General features: G+C 42.1%; 2 protein-coding genes across 7 annotated transcripts in view; both read right to left on the reverse strand.

The window, feature by feature from the left end:
* Window positions 1–855: 855 nt before the first annotated feature.
* On the reverse strand, window positions 856–11,121 carry popdc2 (popeye domain containing 2). 2 transcript variants are annotated; one of them, XM_056431768.1, is made up of 4 exons: window positions 9,801–11,121; window positions 3,441–3,549; window positions 2,890–3,331; window positions 856–1,693 (listed from the first exon to the last, which is right to left on the reverse strand). In XM_056431768.1, the coding sequence occupies exons 1-4, from the start codon at window positions 10,289–10,291 to the stop codon at window positions 1,611–1,613; spliced, it is 1,125 nt and encodes a 374-aa protein (XP_056287743.1). In that variant the 5' UTR covers window positions 10,292–11,121; the 3' UTR covers window positions 856–1,610. The 2 variants fall into 2 exon arrangements, with proteins under 2 accessions (XP_056287743.1, XP_056287737.1); XM_056431762.1 differs by having other exon boundaries at window positions 1,603–1,693; window positions 2,749–3,331.
* A 91-nt stretch (window positions 11,122–11,212) lies between these two features.
* The window catches only part of LOC130204808 (cytochrome c oxidase copper chaperone), a 2,261-nt gene continuing 1,575 nt past the window's right edge, over window positions 11,213–11,898 (reverse strand). For all 5 annotated transcript variants that reach the window (XM_056431775.1, XM_056431785.1, XM_056431777.1 and 2 more), the window contains exon 4: window positions 11,213–11,304. The gene's annotated coding sequence lies outside the window, so the exon portion shown is untranslated. The remainder of the gene's footprint in view (window positions 11,305–11,898) is intronic.

Raw genomic sequence — 11,898 nt, forward strand, 5'->3', positions numbered from 1 at the left:
CACAGGGGGCGCCAGAACCAACACTACCACTTTAGTCCACAGGGGGCGCCAGAACCAACACTACCACTTTAGTCCACAGGGGGCGTCAGAACCAACACTACCACTTTAGTCCACAGGGGGCACCAGAACCAACACTACCACTTTAGTCCACAGTGGGCACCAGAACCAACACTACCGCTTTAGTCCACAGGGGGCGCCAGAACCAACACTACCACTTTAGTCCACAGGGGGCATCAGAACCAACACTACCACTTTAGTCCACAGGGGGCAGCAGAACCAACACTACCACTTTAGTCCACAGGGGGCAGAACCATCACTACCACTTTAGTCCACAGGGGGCACCAGAACCAACACGACCACTTTAGTCCACAGGGGGCACCAGAACCAACACTACCACTTTAGTCCACAGGGGGCAGAACCATCACTACCACTTTAGTCCACAGGGGGCGCCAGAACCAACACTACCACTTTAGTCCACAGGGGGCACCAGAACCAACACTACCACTTTAGTCCACAGGGGGCACCAGAACCAACACGACCACTTTAGTCCACAGGGGGCACCAGAACCAACACTACCACTTTAGTCCACAGGGGGCAGAACCATCACTACCACTTTAGTCCACAGGGGGCGCCAGAACCAACACTACCACTTTAGTCCACAGGGGGCACCAGAACCAACACTACCACTTTAGTCCACAGGGGGCACCAGAACCAACACTACCACTTTAGTCCAAAGGGGTAACTTCATCACTGGAAGATTCTTTTGGGGATGTTCCTGAATTTAAAGATAAATCCTGGTTCTATGAACTCAGAGTTCAGAGGTCAGACAGGAAATCGACAGCAACAGAAAACAAATGACATTTTCACTGCACACAAAGATCTTTATGGAGAATTCTTGGCCCCATGAAAATAACTCATCACTTTAGTTCTTTTTCTGTATTTTGCAAATCAATAACAGGACAAATAATGAAATTCACAGTTCACATGTGTGTATAATATACTCAATTAGTTACAAACATATATGTTAAAATAAGGTTAACAAGAGGTGGACCTCCAGAAGTCATGGTTCAGATAAATAAAATAAATATGAAAGTGAAATAGAGAAGAACTAAACTGTTTATATGTGTCTGGAAAGATCTCGAGAAGTATACAAAACTAAATGTTACGTGTAACGCAGACTTGAGTGAGAAGTACATTAGTTATATAAATATTCTTATATGTGGAAACAAACGTGAAATCCAAATCAAACCGATGATAATAAATGAGATGAAACCAACTAAATGTTTCAGTATCACTAAATCCATTTTTATGACATGGAATAATATTTAAGTATAATTTAATTCCGAATTATTTGCAGGCGTCCATCTTTGATGGGACAGAATCACTGAATGAAGCTTTGACCTTAAATTACAGACGTTTCACTTTTAACTGAACACGCGTCGGCTCCTCGCTGTCGTCGGGCTCTCAGGGCAGATTTCAGAGGCCGGAGAAGCTTTAAAACGTCGGCCAGAAAACATTCCACACCGGGCTAAAAGTCCTTCTTCACGCTCAGGACCGACGACGTGAAGCGAGGAAGACGAGCAGGGACGAAGAGCGAGGAGGAAACGTTCTCACAGTTTGGGCGTGTCGGTGGGAGCCAGCGGCGCTCTGCCACGCTGGAATCGAGGCGGCACATCAACGTCATTACCACTTCCTGCGGGGTCGACATCGGAGCTTCGGTTAGGAATCATCATCATCATCTTCTTCATCATCATCATCAGACTCACACTGACATCCTGATAACGTGACGGGTTTCTCCTCCACAGAGAGAATGTGTTAAACGGCCCAAACGATTCCCGATCGTTACGTGCGTACGAAGTTCTGTCTTCACAGGGAACAACTTCGTGAGGTTTAGGAAAATATCGTGAAATATTTCGGTTGAGGAAAAGATCGTGAAATATTTAGGTTGAGGAAAAGAACGTAAAATACTTTGTTAGGTTTAAGAAAAGATCGTGACATTTTTAGGTTGCGGAAAAGATCGTGAAATACTTGGTTAGGTTGAGGAAAAGATCGTAAAAATGCTTGGTTAGGTTGAGGAAAATATCGTGGAATACTTGGTTAGGTTCGTTAAATGATTATGAAATACTTAGTTAGGTTTATGTTTAGGAAAGATCGTAAAGTAATTAGTTAGGTTGAGGAAAATATCGTGAAATATATAGGTTGCAGAAAAGATCATAAAATACTTGGTTAGGCTCGATTAAAGATTATGAAATACATAGTTAGGTTGAGGAAAAGATTGTGAAATACTTACTTTTAGGAAAAGCTCAGAAGATACTTGGTTAGGTTTAAGAAAAGATTGTGACAATTTTAGGTTGCGGAAAAGATCTTGAAATATTTAGGTTGCGAAAATATCGATAAATACTTTGTTAGGTTGAGGAATAGATCGTAACATTTTTAAGTTGCGGAAAAGATCGGGAAATATTTAGGTTGCAGAAAAGATCGTAAAATACTTAGTTTTAGGAAAAGCTCATAAGATACTTGGTTAGGTTGAGGAAAAGATCGTGAAATATTAAGGTGGCGGAAAAGATCGTAAAATACTTTGTTAGGTTTCAGAAAAGATCTTCAATTACTTTAATTAGGTTTAGGTATAGAACGTGGACTAATCACGTAAAATAATTCTTGAATAAATGCATTTGCCGTAGTGAGAAGCCAGGTTAGTAGGAATTGTGCGACCCCCCCACACGCTCGATGCCCAGGTGCGGTACTTACGCGTCTCTTAAGTGGTGACCCCGTGTGTTAGCTGCAGCACCGTGCCCCTCTACCTCAAATAATCCCTCTCACTGCCATAATCCGTTAAGGAGCCCGCCACATCGGTGAAGTCCTCCAGGACCAGGCTGGTGGAGTCCTCACCGGTGGGCAGATCAGGGTCTGACACCCAGGGGTGCTGATAGCGCTCATGCTGCGGGCCCTGGGGTTCGTCCGGGCGGGGGTTCCTCGGTCCCTGCAGGTAGGGCTGAAACTGGTCCAGATCGGACATCTGGTTGGCTGGCGCCGGGTCTTCGCCCTGCAGGTGTTCCTTGCCGATGCCGCCACCGCCGTCGCTGCCGCTGCCGCCCTCGCTGCCCTGCGAGGAGGGGGCCAGCACGTGGTAGAGGCTGGGCAGGCGGATGTCCAACAGCACGCCGCTTTTGAGGTAGAGCTTGTTGTTGAGGTTGTAGAGCTTCTCGGCGATGTCGTAGCCCAGCATGACGGAGAAGACGCGGGCGATGTAGCGGTCCTTCGAAATCGCCAAATACAGACGCCGGCGCCGCCATGAGATGTAGCGGGAGTCTTCCTCGGCAGTAAGGGTCACCTGGGGGAGTAGGAGTGAAACACCTGAGTATGAGCAGGTTGTTAGCTTAGCTTAGCATAACGACTGAAAGCAGGGGGGGGAACAGCTAGCGTAGTAAAACACAGCGCACCTGGAACTGCCCCTCCTCGCTCGGTCTCACGGACTCCCACTCGGGAGAGTCCAGGAACTGGTGGCGGTGGATGTAGTGCAGGAACTGGCCCTCCAACGACACGTTGATCCTACGGCAGAGAGGCGAGGACACCGGGTTTAAAGAGAGAGGGATGAGGAGGTGATCATGAGAGCTGGAGGTCGCTCTGGGTGAACGCCTCCGTGAATATCTTCTCCGGTGCAACTGTGGTCAATCTGAAGACTATCGAGTTACCGAGTCTTGAAACCCACTGAGGGGTTCAGGGGTCAGGGGTCAGGGTTCAACGCCGGCATCAGCAAAGTACAACATGTGCCTATTCAGCTCTATTCTGTTACACTAGAAAACACACTGAAGCATTTTAATGAAGGTAAAATCAGTTTGTATTCACCATCTATTGAAAATATTATTCAGAATCACAATATTTGCCGAGAAAGTTTCACATGTACAAAGAATTGGCTTTGTGTGTAAAATATAAATGTAGAAAGATAGAAGAAAATACAGTTTAAAAAATGTAAGAAACAAATATAAAATTAAATGAATTACAAAGCGACAAAATGTTATTAAAAAAATACATCGAATTCATATGAATTAAAATGAAAGCTAGAAATAAATTTCAATGAAAATATAAAAATGTGTACTTTTACTTGCTGAAAATTTGCTGACGTTTACATTTGAAGCAGTGTTTTTAACCAATGAGTTTCCTTAAACATCTTTGTTGTTGATCCTTTAAATCGGTTCCACTCTCTGCTGGTCACCTCCACCCTCCTCCTCCTTCCAGACACATTGAAAACACCACATTTCTTCTTCTTCTGCCAGGATTCTTTCAGGAATCAGTTCAATCGGGACATTGCTCCCGGAGAAGGAAGTTTTATTTTAAGAAGAGAATAACTTCCGCGTGGTGAGATGATCCAGAACTCTCGACGTGAAGTTTCTGTTTTATCCTCCGTGAGCTGCTTCGTGTCAATCAGCTGACGTCTACTGGAAGGAATGATTAAAACTATTCGGCCTGTTTAGTTGACCTTCTGAAGACGAGACAATGACGCTCCAGTAAAAGTCTGATTGAAAGTCACAACTAACCAGTGGTGCAAACTCAACAAGTCAAACGCATGCATTCAAAAGTAAAAGTACAAATGTATTAACAACTAGAATGGGCACTCGGTAGAGCGCATACCTTCGCATATCACAAGATTGGTCATTGAATTAAGAACATTTTGGCATTAGTTGCTTGCCAATTGGATACAAATTGACCGCGCTATGGTAAAAAGAAGATTTTGACCTTTTCATGACCTTGACATTGACCTTTGACCTGATCGATCCTAAAATCTAATCAAATGGTCCCCGGATAATAACCAATCATCCCACCAAATTTCATGCAATTCGGTTTAATACTTTTTTAGTTATGCGAGTAACACGCATACAAATAAATAAATAAATACACGGCGATCAAAACATAACCTTCCGCATTTTCAATGCGAAAGTAACAACTCATTAATCACAAAGGCCTTTAAACACATTATATAATGCATGTTGTATTTTTGTTATAATTATTGCTGCTGTCAAGGAGGGGCAAATAAAATGTATTCATGCAGCAGATTTCTGACTTGTGAATTTCAGGGATTAAATCTTAATAACATTTCATCATGATTTATTTGTAAATTAATACTTAGAATTATTGACCTAAATCTGTGAAGTAGCTCGTATAAAAAGCTCATAGAAATATTTCTGTTCATGTTTGGGCAACATTTCTAATTGTATTTTTAACGTGAGCTACCAGTGTTCACCTGAGGGGGAACCGGAGGTTGGGATTACGTTAGCTAGTCGTTATAAGAAGCTAATATAAATATTTCTGTTCATATTCAACTAAATACTTTCTTCAAATCTTAACTTATTTTCTATTTATGTATTTTTAACGTGAGCTACCAGTGTTCACCTGAGGGGGAACCGGAGGTTGGGATAACGTTAGCTAGTCGTTATAAGAAGCTAATATAAATATTTCTGTTCATATTCAACTAAATACTTTCTTCAAATCTTAACTTATTTTCTATTTATGTATTTTTAACGTGAGCTACCAGTGTTCACCTGAGGGGGAACCGGAGTTTGGGATTACATTAGCTAGTCGTTATAAGAAGCTAATATAAATATTTCTGTTCATATTCAACTAAATACTTTCTTCAAATCTTAACTTATTTTCTATTTATGTATTTTTAACGTGAGCTACCAGTGTTCACCTGAGGGGGAACCGGAGGTTGGGATTACGTTAGCTAGTCGTTATAAGAAGCTAATATAAATATTTCTGTTCATATTCAACTAAATACTTTCTTCAAATCTTAACTTATTTTCTATTTATGTATTTTTAACGTGAGCTACCAGTGTTCACCTGAGGGGGAACCAGAGGTTGGGATAACGTCAGCTAGTCGTTTGCCTTTTAAATGAAAAATAGGAAGATAATATAAATATTTCTGTTCAAACTCAACTAAATTCCTTCTTCTTTTTTTCGGGGGGGGGGAGGGGGGGGGGGAGACACACACACAATTCTTTACCTATTTTCTATTTGTATTTATGTATTTTTAACATTAGCTACCAGGGTTCATGTAAGGGGGAACCGGAGGTTGGGATAACGTTAGCTAGTCGTTATAAGAAGCTAATAGAAATATTTATGCTCATATTCAACTAAATACTTTCTTCAAATCTTTACTTATTTTCTATTTGTATTTATGTATTTCTAACGTGAGCAACCAGTGTTCACCTGAGGGGGAACCGGAGGTTGGGATAACGTTAGCTAGTCGTTATAAGAAGCTAATAGAAATATGTATGTTCATATTCAACTAAATACTTTCTTCAAATCTTTACTTATTTTCTATTTATGTATTTTTAACGTGAGCAACCAGTGTTCACCTGAGGGGGAACCGGAGGTTGGATAACGTTAGCTAGTCGTTATAAGAAGCTAATAGAAATATGTATGTTCATATTCAACTAAATACTTTCTTCAAATCTTTACTTATTTTCTATTTATGTATTTCTAACGTGAGCTACCAGTGTTCATCTGAGGGGGAACCGGAGGTTGGATAACGTTAGCTAGTCGTTAGCCTTTCAAATGGAAAATAGGAAGATGGACAAATCTTTACTTATTTCTTTTATGTGTTTTAAAACCAGTGTTCATCTGAGGGGACGGAGGTTGATAACGTTAGCTCGCTGAATAGGAAGATGGAAGATGGAACTTTTGCTTTTTTTGCTTTTTTTGTTTGTCTCTCGCTGAGCCAACATTTCATCTCAGGCGATGAAGAGGAGCACAAAGATCTCATTTGAACCGTCTGGCAGAGCGACACAGCGGCGAGACACGGACAGAAATAGTCTGTTTACAGTATTTCTCTTGAGGCTCCGGGGCTAATCTACGGCGCCGTGAGGATGTTTGGACGAAGAGGGAAGAGGATGCGTTTCCTGTGACACGATGCCGACAGCAGGAAACGGTCTGCTTCTTAAAAACACCCATATATATATACAGGACTGTCTCAGAAAATTAGAATATTGTGATAAAGTTCTTTATTTTCTGTAATGCAATTAAAAAAACAAAAATGTCATGCATTCTGGATTCATTACAAATCAACTGAAATATTGCAAGCCTTTTATTCTTTTAATATTGCTGATTATGGCTTACAGCTTAAGAAAACTCTAAAATCCTATCTCATAAAATTTTAATATTTCCTCAGACCAAGTAAAAAAAAAGATTTATAACAGCTGAGTGTTTGTCAAGGCTCAGGAAACCCTTGCAGGTGTTTCGAGTTAATTAGACAATTCAAGTGATTTGTTTAATACCCTACTAGTATACTTTTTCATGATATTCTAATATTTAGAGATAGGATATTTGAGTTTTCTTAAGCTGTAAGCCATAATCAGCAATATTAAAAGAATAAAAGGCTTGCAATATTTCAGTTGATTTGTAATGAATCCAGAATGCATGACATTTTTGTTTTTTGAATTGCATTACAGAAAATAAAGAACTTCATCACAATATTCTAATTTTCTGAGACAGTCCTGTATACATATATATATATATATATATAAACACCCATATATATATATATATATATATATGGGTGTTTTTAATATATATATATTTGCAAGTGTCCAAGAGAAAGTCAAAAGAAAGAACTTCTTTCCCAAAGGAAGAAGTTTAAACTCGGGGTTCAGTGGTCAGTAGGTCCGTCTTTCAATCAGGAGGTTGGCGGTTCGATCCCCGCCCTAGTCCATGTGTCCTTGAGCAAGACACTGAACCCTGAGTGGCTCCCCGTAGCCTTGTCTACGGTGTGTTCATGTCACATGATTGTAAGTCACTTAGCATGACAGCGTTAGCTAAATGTAATAACACAAGAAAAAAGTAACGTAAACTGGACAGTACTGTACATTACTGCAGTTTTGAACTACACATCCCTAGGAAACTGTTACTATATTCAGTTGTTGCGTGTCGCTCAGTGAGCGGAAGTGAGATTTTGAGGTACTTGTACTTTAGTCGAGTACTCCCATTTGCTGCTACTTCAACTTCTCAACGTGAGGTCACTGACCACGCGGTAGAGTCTCAACCCGCTGGCTCCAGGCAGCGTTCTAGCATCTTCCAGCTCAGAGTTTGGGTTCTTCAGTCCCAACTTTTCTATTTCGGTTCAGTCGGCATCGTTTCCAGCCTCAGCCGACGGCTTTAAAAGCTGACTGTTTACCACCAGACAGACCGCTAGAGAGCAGCTGGGGAACACTGAGGAGCATCGAGAGCACAGGCGTCAAACACAAGGCCCGTGGGCCGAATCCGGCCCGCCGCGTCATTTTATGTGGCCCCTGACAGCTTGAAAGACACACAATCACCTTTTCTTAAAGAAATGTAAGAAAAATATGCTGTGCATTTATTTTGAAGGTGTCACATTAAATGGATTTATGTTATAATATTAGAGACATTTTCATTTGTTGTGGCCCCTGACAGCTTGAAAGACACATGATCACCTTTTCTTAAAGACATTTATGAAAAATATGCTGTGCTTTTATTTTGAAGGTTTCAAATGTATGTTATAATATTAGAGAAATGTTCTTATGTACAATATTTCTACACTCAAATAAACAATAACCAAATAGTTATTTTACACTATGTGGGAGAGTAGTTTATACGTTTCAGTCACAGCTGAAGGCGGCCATGACGCCGATGTGGCGCAAGGGGAAAATGAGTTTGACACACTGGAGACGGTGGAGACCAAACACAGAGCCAAAAGAGAGCGAGTGGGCCTCAAACACAACTTATTAATAATAATAATAATAATAATAATGCTGCCATGCCGACGTCTACGCCTTGTATCCACTAGACAATCACAGGAATAATAATCGTTCTGCAGGTTTAAGAAACTTGTAATTTGGTATTTTCACATCGAAGGTTCTGATTGTCACGATATACAACTGTGAAATATTAAAATAAAATCATGACATGTCAATAATGTACAAATTATAAAATTGTTTAACCCTTGTGTTGCCTTCGGGTCAATTTGACCCGATTCAATGTTTCACCCTCCTGTTACCTTTATATTTACTAACATATTTTACCCTTGAGATCAATATGACCCCAGCTATTAAAATCTCCAGAAAATTATTAGAATTAATATTGTTTTCCAAGTTTAAGTGTGAGGTACTTTATGTTTGTTTGTTGACTCCCGAAAGAACACCGACATTAAACATTGAATCGGGTCAAATTGACCCGAAGGCGACAGGAGGGTTAAATAACCCAGCGTCTCCATTTCCCTACATTAGTATTTTAAGTGGAATTAATTCACCAAAAAAAAGATAAATTCTGGACTGAGTAGAAATCTGCTATATTGAAATATATTGAGAACTGAAATATTTAAATTAAATATTGACACATCAATAATACACATTATAATACTGTGTAAATAACCCAGCGTCTCTATTTTTCAGTGGAATTAATTTCCAAAAAAAAGATCGAAAACACAATAAATGTGGAAAATTCAGACACAAAAAAAGTAAAAATCTGCTATATTGAAATATTGCTGCTTTCCCTCCCGCATGCCGTGTTACAGGGTCTGACAGTCATGGAAAACCTGGAAAAGTTCTGGAATTTTAAAATGTGTTTTTTCCAGGCCTGGAAAAGTTATTGAAAAAAATTTTTTTTTAAAGTTTGGGAAAAGTTCTGGAGATTTGTTAAATTCTTATGTTAATTCACACGGGGTGTGTATAATGTAAACTTTGGAATTCTCGTTAGTTTAAATAAATGTTCTCACTTTTTATCCTCGTGGAGTACAGGCGTGTACACATGCACACGCACACACACACACACACACGCACACACGCACACACCTCCCAGACAGCAGGAAGGACAGCTGGTCGATGGGCGTCTTGCCCTCCACGGCGTACGTCTCTCCCGCCTTCAGCTCCACCACCTTGTCGTCGAAGGCGCCCGCGATGTCCCTGAACGCGGCGGCGGGCACGCCGAGCGGCAGGTACACGGCCCGGTAGAGCGCGCCCAGCTCCTCGCCGCCGCGCACGCGCTCGCGGTGCAGCCGGCGCAGCAGGTGGCCCACCTGGGCCAGGCAGGCCAGCAGCAGCAGCAGGTTCCAGGCCGCCACGTCCAGGCCGCACGCCGTCAGCCAGCCCCACGCCGCCAGGCAGCCGTGGGCGGGCACCAGGAAGCCGAAGATGTAGAGGCAGCCGTGGGCGCCGCTGCCCCCCATGTAGCCCAGGAACAGCATGGCGCCGCCCAGCTGGTACATGGCGCCCTCCGTGGCGTTGCTCCAGCCGGCACAGAGCGGCGGGAACAGCAAGCTGTCCAGCAGCGTGGCGTTGCCCATGGCGACCTCCGGGGAGCGGACGCTGCAGCGGTGTTGCTGTTGTTGTTGTTGTCGTTTGGTGTGGAAAAACAAACAAGCAGGCAGGTGTTTGGAGACGTTCTCACGGCTCTATTTCATCTTCTTCTTCTCTCATTCTGCGTCCCCTCCTCCCTCTCGCTCCTCCGGCGTTCCCTTCTTCGTCTCTCTGGCCGGCCGGCGGAGAGGAGCAGGAGGAGGAAGAGGAGGGGAGGCGTCCATAGGGAGCCCTACAAGGATCACCATGTTTGGAATTGAAACCCAAGGAGGAGAGAGCTGGACAGAAAGCAGGCCTCCTACTTCACATGTGTGAGTGAGTGAGTGAGAGAGAGTGAGAGAGAGACCCTTCCTCTGGAAGAACTCCAGTTCTCTCTCAGGTGCACGTTTAAAGATCCACGGTCAGAGTTCAGGTAGAACCCCCCTCCACACACACACTCACTCACTTTATTCATGACAACAGACCATAATAAGCAGTAGAGGTCGGGAGTCGGCCTTTAGGTTTGACCTTGACAGATTTAATCACAGTTGAAGTTCCAGCGAGGATCTTTTATCTGGTCCACCGTGGACCAGACCCAGTAGAGACCAGCACTGAGGGGTTCAATGTAGTGAACTTAAGGGACCTGGTCCTCTTTAGTCCAGAGATCCTCAGTTAGAGAGGAGTTCTCACTCGGTTGTAAAAGTTGAGTCTCTTTATTGGCGCCGTCTCGAACCGTTAACGTCTCCTCCGACGTGTTCACGCTCGCATCCCATTTAAATAAATTCAGGTTCCCACATTGTTTTGAAAGGTCGGCGTTTGGATAAACCACAGAAGAAGAATGCCGATGTGCTCGGCGTCGGCTTCACGATCTATTTTTAGTCGCGAGTGCATTCCAGGGACAACTGGAGCTCAGAGACACGAGGCAGAGCCGCGGTGGCAGAGGACCTTTATTCAGAGGACAGACGGGAGAGACGGATAAATAAGGAGTGAGGGAAGAGGGAAGGAAACACCAAGGGTCCTCCTGCAGGAGGAGACACAAAAAGAGCAGATATGACACGCTGCGTGCCGATCAATAAGAGAGATCACATGATCATGTTCAGCAGCTAAAGAGTGATCCGTTTTTAAAAAAGCATTCGGTTGCCGGGCGGATTATAAAAGAGCCTCTGAAACGTGAGCCGAGCAGATCAGGCCCGTTGCATGGGAAGTGATGCGAGCACATTGAACACTAGCTCCACCCCCCCCCCCCCTCATTACACAAGAAGGGGGGGGGGGCACAACAACAGGATTAGGATCATCAATAGCCAAGAGATATAATTGACCCAGCAGGAGGAACATGAAACGACCTGCTTAATTACAAGCAGCTCATTATCGCAAATAAATATATATACATCACATATATTAGATAAATATATGAAATGTATAAAATAAATATATGTATGAAAATTATATTTATATAATAACAATATAAAATAAATATATAAATAAATAATCAAAAATATATTTTAAATATATCAAATAAATATATGTACAAAATAAATAAATATATAATAAAAATATCAAATAAATATATGTAAAATAAATAAATATATAAAATAAATGTATATTAATAAATAAA

The sequence above is a fragment of the Pseudoliparis swirei genome, chromosome 2, assembly GCF_029220125.1.
Source record: "Pseudoliparis swirei isolate HS2019 ecotype Mariana Trench chromosome 2, NWPU_hadal_v1, whole genome shotgun sequence".
NCBI classification, from domain to species: Eukaryota; Metazoa; Chordata; class Actinopteri; order Perciformes; family Liparidae; genus Pseudoliparis; species Pseudoliparis swirei.

What these genes read in the sequence shown, in the direction of transcription:
- popdc2 (XM_056431762.1), bottom strand. Translation starts at nt 10,291, where the DNA reads ATGGGCAACGCCACGCTGCTGGACAGCTTGCTGTTCCCGCCGCTCTGT. An exon ending in TCCTTCCTGCTGTCTGGGAG is followed by an intron (nt 3,550 to 9,800) that starts GTGTGTGCGTGT and finishes TCTCTGCCGTAG; the next exon opens with GATCAACGTGTCGTTGGAGG. An exon ending in GCGAGGAGGGGCAGTTCCAG is followed by an intron (nt 3,332 to 3,440) that starts GTGCGCTGTGTT and finishes CTACTCCCCCAG; the next exon opens with GTGACCCTTACTGCCGAGGA.